Source organism: Rhinoraja longicauda, chromosome 3 (genome assembly GCF_053455715.1).
Source record: "Rhinoraja longicauda isolate Sanriku21f chromosome 3, sRhiLon1.1, whole genome shotgun sequence".
NCBI lineage: Eukaryota > Metazoa > Chordata > Chondrichthyes > Rajiformes > Arhynchobatidae > Rhinoraja > Rhinoraja longicauda.
Genome location: NC_135955.1, coordinates 60,829,648 through 60,854,029, shown reverse-complemented (window position 1 = coordinate 60,854,029; position 24,382 = coordinate 60,829,648). Strand labels below are relative to the sequence as shown.

The 24,382-nt window shown below is 44.6% G+C and overlaps 1 protein-coding gene across 1 annotated transcript in view; it reads right to left on the bottom strand.

Moving 5' to 3' along the window:
* trpm6 (transient receptor potential cation channel, subfamily M, member 6) overlaps positions 1 to 24,382 on the bottom strand; it is a 118,893-nt gene that overhangs the window by 46,785 nt on the left and 47,726 nt on the right. The window contains exons 17-24 of the mRNA XM_078396261.1: positions 22,478 to 22,706; positions 18,130 to 18,285; positions 13,419 to 13,562; positions 12,867 to 12,995; positions 6,434 to 6,685; positions 4,815 to 4,989; positions 2,885 to 2,999; positions 266 to 465 (exon numbers count right to left, since the gene is read on the bottom strand). Of these exons, the coding sequence (XP_078252387.1) occupies positions 266 to 465; positions 2,885 to 2,999; positions 4,815 to 4,989; positions 6,434 to 6,685; positions 12,867 to 12,995; positions 13,419 to 13,562; positions 18,130 to 18,285; positions 22,478 to 22,706 (1,400 nt within the window). The remainder of the gene's footprint in view (positions 1 to 265; positions 466 to 2,884; positions 3,000 to 4,814; positions 4,990 to 6,433; positions 6,686 to 12,866; positions 12,996 to 13,418; positions 13,563 to 18,129; positions 18,286 to 22,477; positions 22,707 to 24,382) is intronic.

The window sequence follows — 24,382 nt, the reverse complement described above, 5'->3', positions numbered from 1 at the left end:
AAGGAATGGGTGACGTTTTGGGTTGAGACCTTTCTTCAGACTGAGTAAAGTTTAAAGTTCCCTCAGTCTGAAGAAGGGTCTCGACCCGAAACGCCACCCATTCCTTTTCTCCAGAGATGCTGCCAGTCCTGCTGAGTTACTCCAGCGTTTTGTGTCAATCTTCAGTGTAAACCAGCATCTGCAGTTCCTTCCTACACAAATGCTTTCACTAGTCGTATTATTCGTGTTGTATCGTTGAAGCTGGAAGAAGAACACATTTACTCACTTAAACCAAAGGCTTCTTCCTCTTGATCCACCTCAGTTTTTGCTCGATGTTGATAAATTCGACTCAAAAGCAAAGCCACATGACTGAAGATAATAAGTGGCGGCGGCAGCCATGGCTTTTCACGATAAGTCATAATGTAGCGGTAGCGATTATATTTCCACAGTTTATTCGATATGGATTTTATTTCGTAATACACATTGCTGTAAAGAAGAAAATAACTTCAACTCTTAATGCTATTAAAATGAAAGTCTGCCCCAACTACCCCATCCCCCCAGCCATTTCTTAACCCCTGCTTATCCTTCCGTGGAAACCATTGACAGACTAATTCTTGCCCCAAGCTTCGGTCTCTGTCAAAATTGTAAAGTTTTTACAAAACTTCTGTACGTCCTTTAAATATAAAGTAATTTAAAAAACACTGAAAATGGATTGAACAATTTTTAAAAATTAAATATTAAATATTTAAGGGAAAAAATCAAGTCAACGCTGAAAAAATAATTAATAATTATGTAACAATTGACTACTGATGTAGAATTTGAGAGCATTGTGGTTAAGTTTAAATTTTAAAGTTGGAGTTTAAATCCCACCATAATAACAAAAAGTTTTAAATCCAAGTAGAGTCATATGGAAATGAAGCACAGAAATAGGTCCTTTGACCCAATGAGTCTGCACCGATTATCATTCATTTACACTAATGAATTTGCACCCATGTACACTTAATCCTATTTTATAAAATTCTCCCCATATTACCATTAGAAGACTATAAAATCATGAGGGGAATACATAGGGTAAAGTTACGAGTCTTTTACCCAGAGTAAAGGTAAAAAGAACCAAAAGACAGTGTTAAGGTAAGAGTGAAAAAATTTAATAGGAACCTTCGGGTCAAATTTTTTTGTGATAGGTGATAGTTATTGTGAGGGTGATAGTTATATGGAACGAGCTGTCGGAGGAGGTAATTGAGGCAGGTACTAGAACAACATTTAAAAGACATTTGGACAGGACAGGAGAGATTTAGAGGGATATAGGCCTAATTCGGGCGGGTGGGACTAATGTTGATTAGGCATCTTGGTCAGCATGGGCTAGTTGTGCCAAAGGGCCTGTTTCCATGGGCTAGTTGTGCCAAAGGGCCTGTTTCCATGGGCTAGTTGTGCCAAAGGGCCTGTTTCCATGGGCTAGTTGTGCCAAAGGGCCTGTTTCCATGGGCTAGTTGTGCCAAAGGGCCTGTTTCCATGGGCTAGTTGTGCCAAAGGGCCTGTTTCCATGCCGTATGACTGTATAACTACCCCAGATTCCAACAGTCAACTACATGCAAGAAGCAATGTATAGCAGCCAATTAACTTACCCAACTGCACTCCTTTGAAACATGGAATGCTTAATAAAGTGACCATACAGTCACCCAGAGATCATGCAAACCCCAGCCACACTTAACAAAGGTCAGGATTGAAGCTGGGGCTCTGACACTGTGAGGCCATAGCTCTACTAGTTGTGCTGCTATGATTCCATTAAGTTGTGTGGAACTAAAGTGTGGAACTAAAACTTTATATGAGTGGTGACCAATGAACTTTTGGATTGCTGTAAAATTGATTAGTTTGGCTTTCAATAAAGGAATCCTGCTGCCTTTGGCTAATGTGGTTTACTTCACTACCCCGTTATACAGTCTACCAAGCAATTAGTTTCAGAATAATCAGGGATGGGCAGGTTTGTTATGATCATATCTTCATAAGTTCATGTGCTAGGGGCAGAATTAGGCAATTCGGCCCATCAAGTCCACTTTGCCGTTAAATCATGGCTGATCTATATTTACCTCTCAACTCCATCCTCCTGCCTTCTCACCATAACCCCTGACACCCGTACTAATCAAGAATTTGTCAATCTCCGCTTTAAAAATATCCACTGACTTGGCCTCCACAGCCAACTGTGGCAATGAAATTCACAGGTTCACCACACTCTGACTAAAGAAATCCATCCTCATCTCCTTTCTAAAGGTACGTCCCTTTATTCTGAGGCTGTGGCCTCTGGTCCTAGACTGTCCCACTAGTGGAAAGATCCTCTCCACATTCACTCGATTTAGGCCTTTCACTATTCGATAATTCACTTGTAAAAGTCATTTTTGCCAGAATTTTCAGAACCAACATCTACGTTATGCACTAGATGGCGTATAATGGCAGAAGGACCTCAGCTATCATAGACTATTCTCATCCTTGCCAGATTACTAAAACAAGAGATACTTGTCAACCACAAGATTGTCAAAACCTTTTCACAAGGAACTACAGAAGCTGGTTTACTAAAAAAAAAACAAAGTGCTGGAATAACTCAGTGGGTCAGGCAGCATCTCTGGAAGATATGGATAGACGAAGTACTCCACCCACCTCTTGCCAGGCTATGTCGTTTACAGCTATCTCTCCCCCTGCTAAAATCAGTCTGAAGAGGGGTCCCGACTCGAAACATCACCTATCCATGTCCTCCAGAGAAGCTGCCTGACCCACTGAGTTACTCCAGCACTTTGAGTGTTTTATTATCAAAATGTTTTATTGCATTTTAAGATGTTCTCTATAAATTAGTAAGCTCTTCAATTTTACAGAAGAGGGAATGTAGTACATCCTCTTATAAAAAGGTTCTTACTTGAAGAAAGCGATGAGTAGATTGACCAGTATAATGTATTGTACAAACAGGTAGACTGCCTGAAGAAATGGATTAAGAAATGAACCAGGAGGACAATCTGTACTTTCTTCACAAGCTGCAATCAAAACAGAACAGCAGTTAAAGATAAATCAGAATATGCAAAGCCTTTTGCTGCTGATATAAAGTTAATTAATTGGACCTTGAGAGTTTACCATCATAATACATATTACCGGTTACATATAATAATAGAATGCAATCTTTCATTGGGCGGCTTACAACCTAGTGGAACCTAGTGGAAGCAAAGAGTGAGGATAAATGGGTCCCTTTCGGAATGGCAGGCAGTGACCAGTGGGGTACCGCAAGGTTCGGTGCTGGGACCCCAGCTATTTACGATATACGTTAATGACTTAGATGAAGGGATTAAAAGTACCATTAGCAAATTTGCAGATGATACTAAGCTGGGGGGTAGTGTGAATTGTGAGGAAGATGCAATAAGGCTGCAGGGTGACTTGGACAGGTTGTGTGAGTGGGCGGATACATGGCAGATGCAGTTTAATGTGAGGTTATTCACTTTGGAAGTAAGAATAGAAAGGCAGATTATTATCTGAATGGTGTCAAGTTAGGAAGAGGGGATGTTCAACGAGATCTGGGTGTCCTAGTGCATCAGTCACTGAAAGGAAGCATGCAGGTACAGCAGGCAGTGAAGAAAGCCAATGGAATGTTGGCCTTCGTAACAAGAGGAGTTGAGTATAGGAGCAAAGAGGTCCTTCTACAGTTGTACCGGGCCCTGGTGAGACCGCACCTGGAGTACTGTGTGCAGTTTTGGTCTCCAAATTTGAGGAAGGATATTCTTGCTATTGAGGGCGTGCAGCGTAGGTTCACTAGGTTGATTCCCGGAATGGCGGGACTGTCGTATGTTGAAAGGCTGGAGCAATTAGGCTTGTATACACTGGAATTTAGAAGGATGAGGGGGGATCTTATTGAAACATATAAGATAATTAGGGGATTGGACACATTAGAGGCAGGAAACATGTTCCCAATGTTGGGGGAGTCCAGAACAAGGGGCCACAGTTTAAGAATAAGGGGTAGGCCATTTAGAACGGAGATGAGGAAGAACTTTTTCAGTCAGAGAGTGGTGAAGGTGTGGAATTCTCTGCCTCAGAAGGCAGTGGAGGCCAGTTCGTTGGATGCTTTCAAGAGAGAGCTGGATAGAGCTCTTAAGGATAGCGGAGTGAGGGGGTATGGGGAGAAGGCAGGAACGGGGTACTGATTGAGAGTGATCAGCCATGATCGCATTGAATGGCGGTGCTGGCTCGAAGGGCTGAATGGCCTACTCCTGCACCTATTGTCTATTGTCTATTGTCTATTGTCTATAATATTGACGTCTAACTTCAAGTAACCCTTCCTCTCCATTCCTCCCGTCTTCCCTGTTCTCCAATCAGGCTGACTGTCCTCGATTACACTTTATCTCTATTTGCTTTGTTGTTACCTTCTCTTAACTAACAATGATCTATTTTACATTTTCCTTGAACTTCATCCCCTTTGTCTCATTTTCACACCTTACATTTCCTTATCTCTGTATCTCCCTCTCCCCTGACAGTCTGAAGAAGGGTCTTGACCAGAAACATCACCCATTCCTTCTATCCAGAGAAGTCCCGCTGATTTACTCCAGCATTTTGTGTCTATCTTCAACAAATGTATTTATTATTCCTGTAGAGTCCAAGAGGAGCATTCAATATCTGCTAGACTGCATAAACCATAATCCCACACTTTTTTCTTAGCACTTTTGTTGTTATTTTACATGGTAAAAATGGATAGAGGATGCACAGCGCAACATCATCTTTGTGGGTTGTGAATCTTTGTAATTTTCTATCCAAGACAATTTGAGGGTGGTGTTATTGAATATAAATGTAAGTTTTTGAATACATACGATCAATTTCACTAGCGTAGACTTCGCCAAATATCATCCAGTAAGGCTGGAACACTATATCCCGAGCAAGACGCCAGGAAGGTTGTTCTGATGGAGAAAGTATAGCCTTTCTTGATACCCCAAAGCTCAAGAGGACGATTGCCATCAGTATCACTATATAGAACATGTTAGCTGTCTAAAGAAAAATACAATATATTTATATTCATAAAACTCTTACATATATAAAATCTGGAATGGGTTTCTAGTTAGTGTAAGCCTAAAACTAAAGGAGACAAAATTTTCGATAATCTTGTTATTTTACATAATTATCAAGAATTTTAATTTCATTTATAGAAAAATGTTGCAGTGGAGTCAGATTATTTATTCAGGAGTCAGGTTCCAAATTAAGATCCCTGTTGGCATAGCAGAATGCTCCTGTAATCCAATGCAGATATGTGTGGTGCACAATTATGGGGCTTCACTCAAGTGTAACCTTACTATAGGTAAACACAGGATATCTGTTTCTTCAAAGTGTTGATGTGCAGGTGTGAATTTCTGGGAGGAAAGCTGCAAAAGTGCTCCCATAATTACAGTGATACTGAAGTGTCCAAGCTATAATTATAAACAAGAACAATTCCAATTCTCATTACAATTTTTTTTTAAGTGTTAGTTTTAGTTTCAAAAGATAATGTGAATTTGTAATAATCAAATATCTCCCTTTTCACAGTTTTTGGGTTAAGCCTCTTTCATAACAGATTCTGAGAGGTTGAGTCACCTTCTTGAACTATTATAATAGAGGTCAAGTCAGGATGGTGCATAACTTGAAGTGAAATGTACAAAATGCAGTGTTCCATGCTTGCCGCCCTTGTCCTTGGATATGGTGGAGGTCGCAGGATTGCAAAGCCCTACCAGAGTAATCTTGGCAGCTTGTTGCAGTTCATTTTGCATATGGCATAGGTACTGCAATTACAGTGTCCTAATTGTTGAGGGAGTGAGCTTTTAGGATGATGTATCAGGTATTGATCATGCACCCAACTTTGATCTTAATGGTGTCGAGTTTCTTGTGTTATTGGAGCTACACTCAGAGGCAAATGGAGTATTTTCAGTCACATGTGGGACTTGTTCCTTGTAGATAAAGGGACATTTTGGGGCAACAGGAGGTCAATGCCTGTCACAGAATACCTAATCTGCAACTAACTTGAATATTCACTGCAAGCTTAAAACTAAAGGAGATGAAATTGACACTAATATTGTTACTTTGCATAATTATCAGGAATGTAGTCCAAGCCCAACAAGGCAGAATATTCATGCAGCTGCAAAAAACACAACCTGTTAGAGGAACTGAATAAGTTAAAGCAGCATCTGTGCGGGCAAAAGGATAATTAAGGAAGACCCATATGAGATTCTGGTCAACGTAGATGTCTAGCCCTTTAACCCAATTAGACTATGATTTATTTAATATTCTAGCTACTGTAGAAAATTGTAATGAAACATGATAAAAATGTCTATTTTGTGATATAAACAAAACAGCTGGCATAATTGCAGGCATAATATAATGTTTGCATTATATCTACTTAACACTAAAAGATCACATTTATTTGTAAGTAGAAATCACACAAAAATAGATTTTTAAAACTTACCATTTTTCCAATCATTGTCAAGTACGGTCCTGCATGCTGATTAACTGCAAAGAAATCCAGAAGCCTCACAAACCAAAATATAATATCTAAGGAGTATATAATCCTTCCAGCAATTTGCAATGGCTGGTTAGCCCAACGTAAACCAAATCCAACAGCAAACAGAATTATAGCCACAGAATCATTAAAGTTCCAGTATTCTTGGATCCAAACTTTAATCTTCCGGCTGAATTTTCCTGGTTCTGATATTAAGATCTGTGTAAGCAAAATCAAAGATGAAGATGAGGTCAGGCAAGTTCAATACTACCTTTTAATAAAGTTAATCCTTGCAGACAATTTATCTCTTTCTTTGGAATTAAAGTGCTGCCGTCAACAAGGAATCAGTCAGAGGTAGATATCAAAAACCTATCATATGTAAACACTACTTTATTGAGCAGGCAAAATCCTTTTGTAAATGTTTTAATAATTATTAACACAGAGAGTATTAGGACAAAGAAAAACTTCAATATATTGCCCGAACAACAATTCAAGGATGTAATTAATCACAACAGAAGGTTATTTATTCTGAAGAACTCGTTGGCCTTTCTGCATCAATTTAGTTGTACTGACAAATTGATTCAGAGTAGGTCAATTAACATTTATGAGCTGTGAATTCCCATTAGATTTGATGGCTGCAATAAGTAAAGCAAAATTATGCAAACTGCAGACAGCAATGTTGAAAAGGCAGAAATAGCACATGAAAAAATGGTGATTACCGCTGAGAAATATTGTTGATGGTTCATGGATAAACATAAGGGTTGTAATAAGGGATGAGTGGAAAATAACTGGAGAAAGTCCGTTTCCTTAATTTAAAAAAGATAAATATTAACTCTCTGGAACGCTAGTCATTTAATTATTGTCATCTACCATCTGAATATTATGTTTCCCATACTTCTCTAATAAACGTGTTCTCATTATTCCCTTGTGCTACAGAAACGTGAAATCATGGCATACTTGATCACTGTTGCAGGGAACTATTTTACATTGTAAAGGTCAACTCAGCCTCCATCACTCTACTCCTGTGGTGTAACATCTCAGCCAACAGCAGGAGCAACTAAAGACCATTCTTATAGTCTGCAGAGCCATCGATAAAGGCAAGGTCTACAAATGTAACTGGTTCTGGACTCGGACTTATCTTTTCTTGTCAGGCAAAGGAATTTGAGCTCAGTGAATCTTACATTTTCATAAATCTATACACTAAAACTTGCGTTTGTTTGTTTGTTCCTGAACTACAGCCAAATTGGTACACGATAGCGCGTGAATTGTAGTCCCACCTTACTCACCCGTCATCCCGTGGACCTATGGAAGAAGTTTCAATGAAATCCGTGTTATATTTTTAAAGTTATTCACATTTTAAAGTTTTTAAAACCACGCATGCGCAGTTGGGGCCCGTTGATCTCGGGACGAGCAGGGTTCGGCCGCCTGTCTCTTGGGGGCGGGTTTGCCGGCTCTGAAGCGGCGGGAGAGCCAGGCCTGGTTCCGGTGGAAGTAGCCTGGGCCTGGGCCTGGACGTGACCGGCTAACAGCGAGCCTGAGGTGGGCCATGGGGAAAGGCAGCAGCAGCAGCGGTGAGGCCGGGCGTTGGCATTGGTGGAGGTGGAAGCTGAGGCCTGGGTCTGGCACTGAGCCTGCCCGCGGCTTCCCCGTCTCTCCTCGGCCTCCTCTCTCCGGCCAGTTCAGCGCCTTCCCCACGCCACCCAGAGTCCAGCGGCATCAGTGGCCGTCCGGGCCGGGAGGTGGGGGGGGGAGGGGAAGGGGGGATGGGGGAGGGGGGGATGGGGGATGGGGGAGCGATTAAAATGATATTTGACTCTCGGTCAGATTTAGGAAATGCAAGTGAAGAATCTAAATTTTTTTCTCATCAATTATACCCATTATATCACTCCACTTTTAATTCTTTTAATTTAGAATATTTCTTTCTAAATCTGCAATACTTTCCATATCTATTGCACTCCAAGATCTTTGCTGGTCTCCAATTCTGGCCTCTCAATGATCCCAAAATTAAATTTAATGGCCTTTGCAAGTTCAGAAGTTCAGATGTTTGGAAATTTTAAGAGCAGGACTAGGCCATTCGGCCCATAGAGACTACTCTGCCATTCAATCTTTCTATCGATCTATCTTTCCCAGTCAATCCCATTTTCATGCCTTTACCCGTTTGGTTTGATTGTATTTATGTATAGATTATCTGATATGATTGGATAGCATGCAAAATAAAGCTCTTCACTGTACCTCAGTACACGTGACAATAATAAACCTAAACCTAAACCGAGGACACAAATCATCTGCCCAATGGTGTTCGGTTTGGAAAAACCCACTTGTGACTCCCTTCCCCATCCCTGGAAACACTAACATGCCCATCTCACATTGGCAACATTGGCAGCACTAGTAGTGATGGAAAAAGCGAGAATTTTATGTGAGATACAAATTTCTTCAAGTCAGCATTAGAGCCAGAGGAAATGTGTGGGAAAGAACTACAGACGCTGTTTTTTACCGAAGATAGACACAAAAAGCTGGAGTGACTCAGTAGGACAGGCAGCATCTCTGGAGAGAAGGAATGGGTGATGTTTCGGGTCGAGACCCTTCTTCAGAGGACTACAAAGAGGTGACGGTGAGCTTCACTGCACAGCCCACACATACATAGGGGACAAAATGGGAGGAATTCAAAAGTGAACAATTGGCACATCAAGCAGTCGAGGGCTTAGAGGTTGCAGAGCATGAGTCAATGCAATGTTAAAACTGCAATATAATTGGCCAATTAATGTCACAGTGGTTTATTCCTACTTCAATTATGAATACTAAGGACAATTTAGTCCTACAAGCCCATGAGAGAACATTTGCAGGTTCAGTGAGCAAATGTGGCGTTAACATTGATGACCCTCTTCTGTACCCTTGAAACAAGGTGAACAACCCCTAATTTAGTAGCTAAATGCACGATTGAGTTGAGCAGGAGCCTAAAGGTGTACCATTACACACCATTTGCAACTCAAAGGCATTTGATAGCAACAACATGAACACATCTATATGTGTCTAGCCAGAAAGCAGCAGTTACAAGGCAACAAAATGTGAGGGACCTCAAGTCATCCACAGCTGCTGGCATCAGGCCACTATCCTCAGGGTATTCCTGCTCATTGTATACAGTAATAAAATATACTTTTCTCATTGTGCCTTAGAGTGCAAATACCAGGATCTCGTAAAGAACCTCTGAGAAAAATGTCCTTTCACAGCACATCTGCTGAAAATATTCCATTCCTACACAAAAGGTCAGTTGGAGCATTTTTAGTTGAATCAAAACCAATTGGGATATGTAGACAGAAGCTGGATGAGCAAGGAACAGGATTAAATGAAGAGTGGCAAGATGTTTTTCCATCTGGATAGAAGTGTATAATGATGTTTGCCAGGGATTAGTGCTAGGTCTATTAATTTCTTCAATATATATTAATAGCCTAAAGACAGAGCATAATTTCAACATTCAAAGGTTGCATTGAATGTGTAAATGTTGTAAGAAGGGTGGGCAATAATAGCAGACAATAACTAGGAGATGTAGATGTAAATCAGTCTGAAGTAGGGACTCGACCTGAAACGTCACCCATTCCTTCTTTCCAGAGATGCTGCCTACCCCACTGAGTTACTCCAGCATTTTGTGTCTACGGGAGATGTAGATTGATGAGATTGTTCGACTCAAGGTGGATGGAAATTTACTATATTGGAGTGAAAAAATACACTTTGGAATAATTCAAATTAAATAATAAGAACTTTATAAAGAGATCACAAGAATAAAGGCCCGAGGGTTAACAAACATAAACTTTTGAAGGTAATAGTATGTAATCGAGGTGTTCACAACTACGATACAGAGAATTGATTTTACTGAAGGATAACAGGCCATAGAATTAAGATCATTGGTGAAAATGTAAAGAAAAGTTGGTTTATTTAACAAGCTGTTATCATCTAACATATATTATCTTAAAAAAAGTCGGGGAAGTATTGTCAAGGTTAAAATTTTGAGACCAATATTTAATTTAGTTTATTTTAATTTAGTTTAGAGATACAGCGCGGAAACAGCACTGACCGGCGATCCCCGCATATTAACACTATCCTACACACACGAGGGCCAATTTTTACATTTACCAAGCCAATTTACATACATATCTGTTCGTCTTTGGAGTGTGGGTGGAAGGCAAAGATCTCGGAGAAAACCCACGTGGTCACGGGAAGAACGTACAAATTTCGTACAGACAGCACCCATAGTCAGGATCAAAACCAGGCCTCCGGTGCTGCAAGTGCTGTAAGACCGCAACTCTACCGCCGTGCCATCGTGCCGCTCTTAGTTTAGCTCAGAGATGCAACATTGAAACAGGCTCTCTGACCCATGGAGTTCACGTCAACTATTGATCTCCTGTTCAGACTAGTTCTATGTTATCATGCTTTCTCATCCACTCCCTACACATTAAGAGCCTTTTTTTACAGAGGCCAATTAACTTGCAAGCCCTCACGTCTTTGGGATGTAACCAAAGCAACCAAAGGAAACCCAGATGGTCACAAACTCCACACAGACAGCATCTGAGGTTAAGATCAAAGCCGGGCCTCTGGTGTTGTGAGGAATCAACTCTACCAGCTGTGCCACCGCGGAGTCTGAGACCGATAGAATAAGAGCACCAATGACATGCGAGCAAGTTCACCTTAGTAGTTTCGGGAGAAGGGTCTCGACCCAAAATGTCACCCATTCCTTCTCTCCAGAGATGTTGCCTGTCCTGCTGAGTTACTCCAGCTTTTTGTGTCTATCTTCTATCTATCAATTGGGCATTGTCCTTCCCCCACCTCTTCAATGAGTCTGAAGAAGGGTCCCAACCTGTAATGTCATCTATCCATTCCCTCCCATAGCTGCCGCATGACCACTGAGTTATTCCAGCACTGTGTTTTGTTCAAGATTCCAGCATCTGCAGTTCTTTGTGTCTCCATAATTAACCTAATGCTGAGGTCAATTGTTATTTCTTAAGGACCCAATTGAGATCAACAAACCCAATAATGACAAAGGACTAGATATGAACATTTTCTTCACACTATTTTAATCGTTCATTAGTGTCAATAGACAATAGACAATAGACAATAGGTGCAGGAGTAGGCCATTCAGCCCTTCGAGCCAGTACCGCCATTCAATGTGATCATGGCTGGTCATTCTCAATCAGTACCCCGTTCCTGCCTTCTCCCCATACCCCCTCACTCCACTATCCTTAAGAGCTCTATCCAGCTCTCTCTTGAAAGCATCCAACGAATTGGCCTCCACTGCCTTCTGAGGCAGAGAATTCCACACCTTCACCACTCTCTGACTGAAAAAGTTCTTCCTCATCTCCGTTCTAAATGGCCTAAAAGGCATGTCAGATAAGGAACCAAAGAGGATTCTATATATAGAGAAAAGGCTAATTAACCAAGTTTGAAGAAGGGTCCTGACCCAAAATGTCACCTATCCGTGTTCTCCTGAGAAGCTGCCTGACCCGCTGAGTTACTCCAGTACCTTGTGTATTTTTAAAACTTTACTCCGAGCTTTAGAAAACATAAATCATATAGAATAAATGCAGTTTTGGTCTCCAAATTTGAGGAAGGATATTCTTGCTATTGAGGGCGTGCAGCGTAGGTTCACTAGGTTAATTCCCGGAATGGCGGGACTGTCGTATGTTGAAAGGCTGGAGCAATTAGGCTTGTATACACTGGAATTTAGAAGGATGAGGGAGGATCTTATTGAAACATATAAGATAATTAGGGGATTGGACACATTAGAGGCAGGAAACATGTTCCCAATGTTGGGGGAGTCCAGAACAAGGGGCCACAGTTTAAGAATAAGGGGTAGGCCATTTAGAACGGAGATGAGGAAGAACTTTTTCAGTCAGAGAGTGGTGAAGGTGTGGAATTCTCTGCCTCAGAAGGCAGTGGAGGCCAGTTCATTGGATGCTTTCAAGAGAGAGCTGAATAGAGCTCTTAAGGATAGCGGAGTGAGGGGGTATGGGGAGAAGGCAGGAACGGGGTACTGATTGAGAGTGATCAGCCATGATCGCATTGAATGGCGGTGCTGGCTCGAAGGGCTGAATGGCCTATTCCTGCACCTATTGTCTATTGTCTATTGTCTATCTCTTTTTCATCTCTAGCCTTTGACACTTCACCCATTTGCCAATCAAACCCCGTCACCTGTACCCATCTATCACTTACCTGATTTTGTCCTACGTCCACCTCTTATCCAGCTTTCTCCCCGCTAGTTCAATGTCTGAAGAAAGGTTCCCACCCAAAATGTCACCTATCCATTCACTCCACAGAGGAAACCACTGAGTTACTCCAATGCTTTGTGTTTTATTCAAGATTCAAGCATCTGCAGTTCCTTTCTTCAAGAAGTAAATTAACCCTTGTTCACCTCTCTGCCTTTCTCCACAGCAGTTGTGAAAATGTAAATGATGACCATCCATTCTTGGACACTAGGCACAGGTTCCATTTTCACCAACACTGCATAGGTGAACAGCATTAGGAATATCAAGTAGGCAATCTGCAACAATGAGATGGAAAAAAAATCTTATCCTCTGAAATATTACCAAAACATTTCACGCTAAAATATTTTTTGCTGCAATTTTCAATTGTTTTCCTCTAACAAAGGGGAAAATACACCTAAATTAAACTTAATGCTGTGATATCAGCTAAAAATAATGTGCAGATGTATTTATCATATTCATATCTGTTTCATGTTTTCTGTGGCAGTGAGAAAGTTCAGAATTTTTTTTTAGATGAAAAACATTTCAAATGCAATGAACACAACATTGTATTTAAAGAACCAAAGTTCTCACAAGGTGAAATGACAGGTCACCAAGTCCATTGTTATTGTGAGTGAAGGAATGTTTAAACCTCACCCATTCACGTCAGTCAGCATTGTTGAATGGCTTAATTGCAAAATAATTAGTAAAATATAGCAAACCGTGTGGAACCAGAACTTGACTATTGGTGCGTTGTAAAATTCATTGGCTTTTCTCGTCCAAGGCAGACCCCTTTGTCTTGTACCAATGGTCTCATCTCGACTTCCTTTGGATTGTTCTGTTCCTTTTTCTGGGTCATAATCCATCTTTAAAAAAAAAAAATTAAAAACCACTCTTAAAAAAAGCCTATTGTTGACTAATGAATAGATATTAAAGATATCGGACTGATACACCTCAAAGTGTAAACAAGGAACTGCAAATACTGGTTAACAAAAAAAGATACAAAGTGCTGGAGTAACTAAGCAGATTCCAGGAATACTGCCTGACCCGCTGAGTTACTCGAGCACTTTATTTCTTGCTATATAAACTAGATACTTGCTTAGATGGTTGATTACATTGTGGCGCGTCGAAAAAGCTCGAAATAAAGGCGAGGAGCCGGGTATTTCGGGAGCGATGTGTTTAATGGGTTCTCTAGATCGGTCGAGTCTGCCAGTTAGCGATCGCGCCTAAAACCCTGCCCTTTATACCCGTAGCTAAGGGCCGCCTCCCTGGACCGGTCCATTCCCGTGCCGTGGGGTCGGTAGTGGTATGGCCCGACCCTTGGGAGCCGCCACAGGACCCCCCCCCCTCCCCCAGAACCAGAGGCACGAAACGCACTGGCGGTCGCACAACCCGGTCGGACGAATATCGGCGGATAGAGGGGCCGGCGTAGGCGCAGTTGGAGGGACAGGTGGTGGGACAGGTGGAGGGACCCGCAAAGGGGGGTGACCTCGCGGACGAGGCTGGACAACCCGCACTGGTTGGTCGATGTCCAGGTGCGCCGGCTTTAAGCGGTCAATTGACATGGCCTCCGGCCGGCCCCCCAATGTCCAAGACAAAGGTTGTCTGCCCGTGCTCCAGCACCCAGTACGGGCTCTCATATGGCCTCTGGAGCGGCGTCCGATGGGCGTCACGGCGCAGGAACACGTAGGCGCAGTCCCGGAGGGCCGATGGCACGTGCAGGCGGAATGTCCCATGGCGGGTCGTCGGCACGGGTGCGAGCTTGCCAACACGATGGCAAAGGCGCTGTAGGGCAGACGAGGGTGGTTCCTCCTGCCCTGGCGACGAGGGCACGAACTCCCCGGGCACCGTGAGCGGTGACCCGTACACGAGCTCCGCTGAAGATGAGGCCAGGTCCTCCTTAGGCGCAGTCCGGATGCCCAGCAAGACCCACGGTAGTGCATCCATCCAGTCCGGGCCGGAGAGTCGCGGAGAGTCGCGCCATCAGCGCTGCCTTCAGCTGCCGGTGGAACCTCTCCACCAGGCCGTTTGCCTGCGGGTGATAGGCCGTGGTGTGGTGCAGCCGCATGCCCAACAGGTGAGCCATGGCCGACCACAGCTCAGAGGTGAACTGTGGCCCCCGGTCCGATGAGATGACCACCGGCACCCCAGAGCGAGCGTTCCAGTGCATGGCCAACGCACGAGTGCATGTAGCTGTGGGCTGTGTCGGCCAGTGGTATGGCCTCCGGCCACCGCGTGAAGCAGTCCACAACCGTGAGGAGGTGGGTGATGCCCCGGGATGGCGGGAGAGGGCCCACAATGTCCACGTGCAGGTGGTCGAAACGCCGGGCGCCGATCTCCTGGAGTGGCGCCCGGACGTGGCGTCTGATTTTTGCCGTCTGGCACGGAATGCAGGTGCAGGCCCAGTGGCCAACCTGCTTGCGCAGACCGTGCCACATGAACCGCACAGCTACCAGTGCGGTCGTCGCCCGGATGGATGGGGGAGCCAGCCCGTGGATCACGTCGAACACCCTCCGGCGCCACGCGGCCGGGACGATGGGGCGCGGCTGACCTGCCGACACATCGCACAGTATCGTCGCTCCTCCGGGGCCGAGGGGGACATCCTCAAGGCGGGGGCCAGAGATGGCAGTCCGGTAGGCGGGCATCTCCCCGTACGTTAGCTGGGCCTCCGCTAGGGCAGAATAATCAATGCCGGGCGCCACTTCGAAAACGGCATTGAAGGCGGGGCGAGACACCGCGTCGGCCACCCAGTTTTCCTTCCCCTCGACGAAGCGAATGAGATGGTGTATTCAGCTCTACGCCAACTGGCGCTGCTGTTGGGCGGACCACGGGTCGGAATCCTTTGCCAAGGCGAACGTGAGCAGCTTGTGGTCCGTGTACGCGGTAAACGGGCGGCCCTCCAGGAAATAGCGAAAGTGGCGCATCGACAGGTACAGAGCTAGGAGCTCACGGTCGAATGCGTTGTATTTCCTTTGGGCGTTGTTGAGGTGCCGGCTGAAGAAGGCGCCAACCCCCGTCTGTCAGTTGCTCCAGTACGGCACCAACCACCGACTCTGAGGCGTCCACCGTAAGGGCTGTCGGGGCATCCTCCCGTGGGTGAACCAGCAGCACAGCCCGAGCCAGGGCCTCCTTTGCGCCGTCAATGGCTGTTACCGCCTCATCGGTCCACACAACGTCCTCATGTCTACCCGCCAGCAGCTCGTATAGCGGCCGCATGATGTGGGCCGCGGATGGCAGGAACCGGTGATAAAAAGCCACCATGCCGACAAATTCCTGCAGGCCACGCACCGAGGATGGACGGGGAAACCGGTGGATGACGTCGACTTTGTCCGGCAGGGGAACCGCGCCCTGCGAAGTCACTCGGTGGCCAAGAAAGTCAATCGTGGTCACACCAAAGCGCCACTTGGCGAGGTTGATAGCCAACCCGTGCTCGCTGAGCCGCTGGAAGGGCTGCCGGAGGTGGGCACAGTGCTCCTGCCGCGAGCGGCTGGCTACCAAGATGTTGTTGAGGTAAACGAACAGGAAATCAAGCCCGCGACACACGCCGTCCATCAACCGTTGGAATGCCTGCGCGGCGTTCTTAAGGCCGAACGGCATCCATACAAACTCGTACAGTCCGAACGGCGTGATGATTGCCTTCTTGGGCACATCCTCCAGGTGGACCGGGATCTGGTTATAGCCCCGCACCAGATCCACTTCCGAGAATATTGTAGCCCTGGCCAACTGGGCATTGAAGTCCTGGATGTGGGGCACGGGGTATCGGTCTGCGGCGGTAGCGACGTTCAGCCGCCGATAATCCCCGCAAGGTCTCCAGCCCCCATTTGCCTTGGGGACCATGTGGAGTGGGGACGCCCATGGGCTGTTGGAAGGGCGGACGATCCCCAAGGACTCCATCGTGCGGAACCTCTGCCGTGTCAGACGTAGCTTATCGGGCGGCAGTCGGCGTGCTCGTGTGTGGAGGGGTGGGCGCTGCTGGAGTGACGTCATTCCGGCGCGCCATCCACAGCGCGTCCGCGCGCCTGCCGAGGGCCCGGGTGTCATCAAAGGAGGCATCGGTGAGCTGCAGGCGGATGTTGGCCAGCAGCAGGTGCAGGTACGTATACTCAAACCTCAGGCACGGCCTGTGCCTGTCGAGTAGCGCGACTATTTCCTCCAGGAGGCTTGATGGACGCCGGTCGCCTAGGCCCTGCATATGGAGGAGCCTTTCAGCTCGTTCCATTCTGGTAAGACCATACGTTTGGAGCAGCAGCTCCTTAAGGGCTTTATACTTATCGCGGGCCGGGAGGTCCTTGAGGAACTCTGTGACCTCTTCGGCCGTGTTCTGGTCAAGGGCTCCCACCAGGTGGAAAAAGCGGGTGTCCTCCGTCGTGATGCCCCGCAGATGGAACTGAGCCTCCGCTTGGTGAATCCAAACACGAGGCCGGGTGGTCCAGAATGTCGGCAGTGTGATGGAAACCGCGTCGTCAGATGGGGCCTGGTCGGCCTGTGAGGCAGACGAATGGTCGGCTTTCCATCTTGCGTCCATTATATCAGCAATGGACCGTCAGGGGTCACTAATTGTGGCGCGTCGAAAAAGCTCGAAATAAAGGCGAGGAGCCGGGTATTTCGGGGGCGATGTGTTTGATGGGTTCTCTAGATCAATCGAGTCTGCCAGAGAGCGATCGCGCCTAAAACCCCGCCCTTTATACCCGTAGCTAAGGGCCGCCCCCCTGGACTGGTCCATTCCCGTGCCGAGGGGTCGGTAGTGGTATGGCCCGACCCTTGGGAGCCGCCACAACATCTAGTTTTGGTACACCTAATTAGGTCCCCTTTGTTTAAAAAAAAGTTAAAAAGCTCCTTATGCAAATCTCCTAGGATGTAAATATTCAGTCTGAATTGTTCAGTAACACTGGTGGTTTGGGAAATTATTTAAGAAAACTTTTGTTAAGATTATTTCTCAATATTTTTTCAATTTTGGTAACCAGATGAAATTTTACTCGTGTCGCTAAAAACAGGTTTATCTTTAGGTAAACACATTTTATTTGATAATGTCTATAAATTTGTGATAGATGGAAAATTGAGATGGATACAATTATTAGTTAGAGTAGTGAGAAGATCCAGAGCACAAATAGATTTTAAAGCTTTTAAAAGACGTTAGGTAGCACTTAAAAGTGATAACTTTAAAAATGTATTTTTAGTGGCTTGCTAATAGCACATTTATCAGTAAATCACCAAGATGAGTATTTCAATTAGAGGCATAAACAATTTTGGGGTAAGAATGGATTCCAACATAATGTTTTCAACCAATACAAAATGGCCGCACTGGATGTGTATGGAGCTTGAAATTCTACAATATTTTGCAATGGTTTGTTAATAACAGTTGAAATGAGTAGCAAAGTTCGATACAACCCAACAGAAATTCAAAGCCAAGGTGAAGATAACCCATTAACTTACAGGAGGCTGTTCGTCCTTGCCAGAAGTGGAGTTTTGAAAACTGTACTGCCGAGCGAACTGGTGCGATTCCTGAGACTGGGGGATGTGGGACATTTCAGCCCTGCTCTTAAACTCCAACATCAGTATGCTGGGAGGCAGAAGAATGCTCAGAATGACCTGACAATTAAAGAAGTCACATTAGAAGCATAACACCACAAAATAACCCCTGCATGGTTTGCCATCAAACCCATAGTTACTGGAATTTACTCTTTATTTGATAAATCGGTAATGTCAGCTTTGTTGGAGTGCAGCTAACATGTGTGAAAGCAGACACATCATCAATATCACAGATTAAAAAGAACACATTTTGCATATTGGGGATATTTGCATTCAATCATTATTTTTTTTATCATTAAGTGTATAGTAAATGTTAATAGTTTACTGATTCAACAAAATGAAACAACATCGTTAGAGGCCATTTAACCGATCTTATTGAGTATTAAATTTCCTTACCATTTCCATAATAACATTTAAAACAATATCACACGTAGCCATAGAGTCACAGTCATAGAGTGATACAATGTGGAAACTTGCCCATACCGGCCAACAATGTCCAGCTAAAGACGTACAGGTATGTAGGTTAATTGGCTGGGTAAATGTAAAAATTGTCCCTAGTGGGTGTAGGATAGTGTTAATGTACGGGGATCACTGGGCGGCACGGACTTGGAGGGCCGAAAAGGCCTGTTTCCGGCTGTAGATATATGATATGATATATGATGATACAATGGTCCCACCTGCCTGCACTTGGTCCATATCCCTCCAAACCTGTCCTATCCATGTACCTGTCTAACTCTTTCTTAAACGTCCCAGCCTCAACTATCTCCTCTGGCAGTTTGTTCCATACACCCATCACCCTATAAAAAATTATCTATAAAAAGTTATCTCCTTGACCATAATAGTGGTTCAGATCACATATTACTATATTTTAATTAAAATAAAGAGCATATATGGTTACATAAAATATGAACCATCATAAAAGCATCTGCCAGGAGAATCACAATGTAACCAAAAATCTATGTGAGCTTTAGGCTAATTTATCATTCTGAAGTACATTTATGAAGTACATCAGTGCAATCACTCAGCTATTATGTGACTTTAACTCCAATGGACTAATTTGCATTCTGACATGTATGAGGCAAATAAATGTTATTTGTCTTTAATTTAGTAAGAGCAGCACACAATCGTCAAATCACAGAAAACACATCACAAAAGGAGGCCATCCAGTCATCATGCCATCACCGAATAAAAGATGAACTACCCAGACAAATTCTGCTTTCCAACACAAGGTCGTGACCTCGAAGGCTATGACTCTTCAAGTGCTTTTAAATGTGAAAAGAGTTTCTGCCTCTACCATCCTTTCAGGCAGTGAGAAGGTATTTCTTCTTCTCTAATCCTACTTCATCCATATTTACATTCATGCCACTTTTTTTCTAAACCGCTCAGCTCAGGGAAAGTTTTTTCCATTTACTCCGTCCAAGCCCCCTCCATTAAGTAATTTGTTGTCATAAACACAAGAATTGTGAGGTACTGATACAAGGAAAATCCTGCTTGCAGCAGCAACATAAGCACATAGACTCAGACAACACACAGAAGCATACATTATACATAAATTATACATACGTTACACATAAATTCTACAAAACAACGAAAATAAAAAGACACAAAAAAACAAGACTTTTATGTAAAAATACATTTGGTAAACATCCATGGTAGTGCAAAAGGTCTCTGTAGTGTTCCGTTGTTGAGGTAGAATTAGGCTTGTGCAGGTCGGTTGTAGGAAAGTAGCTGTTCCTGAACCTGGTGGTGTGGGATTTCAACCTTCCGTATCTCATGCCCAATGGTAGCGATGGGAAAAGGCATGGTCTGGATGGTGGAAATTCCCAATGGTAGTGCTTTCTTGAGGGAGCACTTCGTATAGATGGCTTTGATGTGGGGAGGACTATGCCTGTGATGGATTGGGCTAAGCCCACTTCCCTCTGCAACCTGTTGCATTCCAGTGCATTGAAATTGCCGTCCAAGTGCATCTATAAAAGTTTGTTAGAGTATTCTAGAGAAGTTTGTTAGAGTGAGTATTCATTGAGTATTCATTGACTTGCTGTATCTCTTTAAACTTCTAACAAAGATGGAGAGGTACTTGTGCCCCTCAACCTCCTCAGTACCAAAGCAAATAACCGTGCCCTTCCAAATCTTTCCTCATAGCTACAACCTTTCTGTCCTGGCAATATTTGTAAATCCCATCTGCACCCTCTCTAGTCTGAGCAAATCGTCAGTGTGATAGTGAATCTCTCACTATTTCCAGCCAGCTCATCAGCTCTCTCCGTGATTTATTGGATTTGACTTTGTTTTGGTTTTGTTTCGACCTTTTTATCATTTTAGATGCTCAACCTCTTGAATCACGGACACAATCCCACGATTCAATATTTGTTTAAAAACAATGGCCTCCTCAGTATTAAACAGACGTGTGAGGGAAATAATATGGCAGAATAGTTTAGAGCATCAGTAGCTATTAAGATCCGAGGTATGGGACCTCTGATTTGGAACAATGTGTGAAACCAAGGTAAACAAAATTGCTTAAAACTTATCACAATAGTTATGCGTAAATATTTAAGTAAACTCGGCAAAATGGAAGACATCCAAATGGTAAAAGACATTTGGACAGGTACATGGATAAGAAAGGTTTAGAGGGATATGGGCCAAATGCAGCCTGACAAGACTAGAGTAGATGGGGCTTCTTGGTCAACGTGGCAAGTTGGGCCAAAGGCCCTCTTCCATGCTGTGTGACTCTATAGTAATATAAGAAAATTAAAGGGGAAATAGTGAGGAAGAAGCCGCTACAGACATTCTTCACAACTAAATACTGTGTAGAAACACAAGATTGGAAAATTCCCAATGTTTTATCAGATTAAATTAGAAGCATTATCCTGGAAAAAAAATGGCAGATTAGTTTCTTCACAAGGTAAAATATGGAGCACCTTTAGAAAGGTAATAAGTTCTTGAACATTATATGACAGTCTCTTGGAGTCTTTAGACTTTAGAAATACAGCGCAGAAACAGGTCCTTCAGCCCATCCAGTGAGCAGGGAACATCGATCAACCATACACTAACCTACACACATGAGGGACAATTTATACAACTTTACCAAAACCAATTAACCTACAAACCTGGATGTCTTGGGAGTGTGGGAGGAAATCAGAGCACTCAGAGAAAACCCACACGGTCACAAGGAAAACATACAAACTCGGTATAGACAGCACCCATAGTCAGGATCGAACCCGGGTCTCTGGAGCTGTTAGGTATCAACTCTACCATTGTGCCAGTGTGCCACCCAAAAGTCCTCTGGGTTAATAATAATAATAATAATAATAAACATTTATTTTATATAGCGATTTTCCAAGTGCTCAAATACGCTTTACAAAAACAGTCATGACATAAAAACAAACAGACGAACTGTCCTGACGGAGAAGCGACGAACAAATAGCGCCAGCGTCCTCTCACGTCAGGGTCCGGCAGTAGACAATAAAAACACAAGTCATACAATTACAATTTTAACACAAACAACCATCACAGTGATTGCTCCAGGCACACCCTCACTGTGATGGAAGGCAAAGAAAAGTCTTATCTCCTCCTCATTCTTCTCCCGTGGTGCCACGAGGCGATCGAGGCTCCCGACTTTTGAAGCCCCCATCGGGCGATGGAAAGTCCCAGGGCCGAGCCGAGCAGGCCGTTGAAGGTCCTGAGCCCCTACCGGGCGATGGAAAGTGCCGCGGCCAGGCCACGCAGGGCGATGAAGGGCCTGCGAGCGGGTCGATCAAACCTCGCGCTCCGGGGCGGTCGAAGCTGCTACAGCTGGAGCTCCCGAAAGCCGGTCGCCAGCCAGGGACCTGCGAACTCCAGATGTTGCGGTCTACAGGGCCCACGGCCGAAGCCTCCGAGATGGTAAGTCCAGGCCCTGCGACCGGAGTCTTCAAGGTCGATCCCAGCTGGAGGCCGCCGACTCCACGGTGTTAGGCCATAGCACGAACGGAGATACGACACGATAAAGGTCGCATCTCCGTTGAGGAGGAGATTAGAAAAAAAGGTTTCCCCCACCCCCCCACCACCCCCCACATATACAGAGCTAAAAATAAATCAAAACATACATTTAAACGATAACAAAAGACAAAAAAAAAAAAAAAAGACAGAGAGACTGCCGGTGAGCCGCAGCTGCAGAACGCAGCCACGCCCCCTTCGAAATGAGGCTATTTTAACAATATGGTGGACTTCTTTGAGTCTACAAGGCACAACACTAGGCATAAAGAGCAACCTTTACCTTAAACCATGAGTTCTTTCTCATGTTCAGGCGTCCCATCCAGATATCAGTTAGGAGCATTTGAGTGCAGGTGTGGGAAACAAAGGGCCGAAGCCCCGACGACACGGCCAGCTTCAAACAAGTGGAGTTGCTCCAATTCTTCAGCTCGTAGGTCAGCAACTTCATGGCCATCCGCTCATTCTGTTTAAATGCATGGTCTAAAACGTCCACAGCAAGTTGGCCGAATTCCCTAATAGGTGAAGACATTCCCACGAGAAAGAAAATAATAAGTAATTTCATTGCAGCAATTATAAATATTTGCGTCTCTGAAAAGCAATGCAGTCTTTAGAAAAAAGTTAGCATAACACTATTCATGCATTTTTGGCAATATTACCATGAAGGTTTCTTGAAAATAAACAGAGTGTGCAAGACATCACAAGATGGACAAGGATTCTCTGAACGCTTTGCAGTGTTGTTGATGTTTAATATGCTGGCATGGTAGCGCAGCAGTAGAGTCGCTGTCTTACAGCGCCAGACTACAGGTGCTGTCTGTACAGAGTTTGCACGTTCTCCACGTGACCGCGTGGGTTATCTCTGGGTGCTCCGGTTTCCTCACACATTCCAAAACGTGCAGGTTTGTAGGTTAATTGGCTTTGGTAAAATTGTGAATTGTCTCTTGTGTGTAGGATAGTGCTGGTGTACGGGATGATGCTGGTCGGTGTAAACTCGGTGGGCCGAAAGGCCTGTTTCCGCACTGCATCTCTAAAATTGTGCTGGCGTACTTGCTTCCCAACAACTAGCAGGTGAGGAAACTGAAGTCACTCGTCTCAAGATTTTAATCCTATTCTGACATTTTAGGGTTGTCCTGTCAGCTGGAGCTCAGCCTGGAGCTGCAAGACAATGTCATTTCTACTTGTGTAGGATGGAACAGCAGATGCTGGTTTAAACCGAAGATAGGCACAAAAAGCTGGAGTAACTCAGCATCTCTGGAGAGAAGGAATGGCCAACCCTCCGGGTCGAGACCCTTCTTTCTACTTAGAGTCATAGAGTGATCATATATATATATATACAGCCGGAAACAGGCCTTTTCGGCCCTCCAAGTCCGTGCCGCCCAGCGATCCCCGTACATTAACACTATCCTACACCCACTAGGGACAATTTTTTTTTTTTTACATTTACCCAGCCAATTAACCTACATACCTGTACGTCTTTGGAGTGTGGGAGGAAACCGAAGATCTCGGAGAAAACCCACGCAGGTCACGGGGAGAACGTACAAACTCCTTACAGTGCAGCACCCGTAGTCAGGATCGAACCTGAGTCTCCGGCGCTGCATTCGCTGTAAAGCAGCAACTCTACCGCTGCGCTACCGTGCCGCCCCTACTGTGTGGAAACAGGCCCTTCAGCCCAACTCGCCCACACCGGCCAACAATGTCCCAGCTACACTAGTCCCACTTGCCTGTGCTTGTTCCACATCCCTCCAAACCTGTCCTACCCATATACCTGTCTAACTGTTAAATGATGTGATAGTCCCAGCCTCAACTACCTCCTCTGGCAACTTGTTCCATACACCCACCACCCTTTGTGTGAAAAAATGACCCCTCGGATTCCTATTAAATTCTTTTCCCCTTCACCTTGAACCTATGTCCTCTGGTCCTCAATACTCTGACCGATGAAGGTCAAAGTGCCAAAAGCTTTTTTGACCACCTTATCTACCTGCGACTCAACCCTCAAGGAACCATGCACCTGTACTCCTTGATCCCTCTGCTCTACAACACTACCCAGAGGCGTAGCATTTACTGTGTAGGTCCTGCCCTTGTTCAACGTCCCAAAATGCAACACCTCACGCTTCTCTGTAGTAAATTCCATCAACCATTCCTCCGCCCACTAACTTTTGTATCATCAGCAAACTTGCTAATCTTGCCCTGT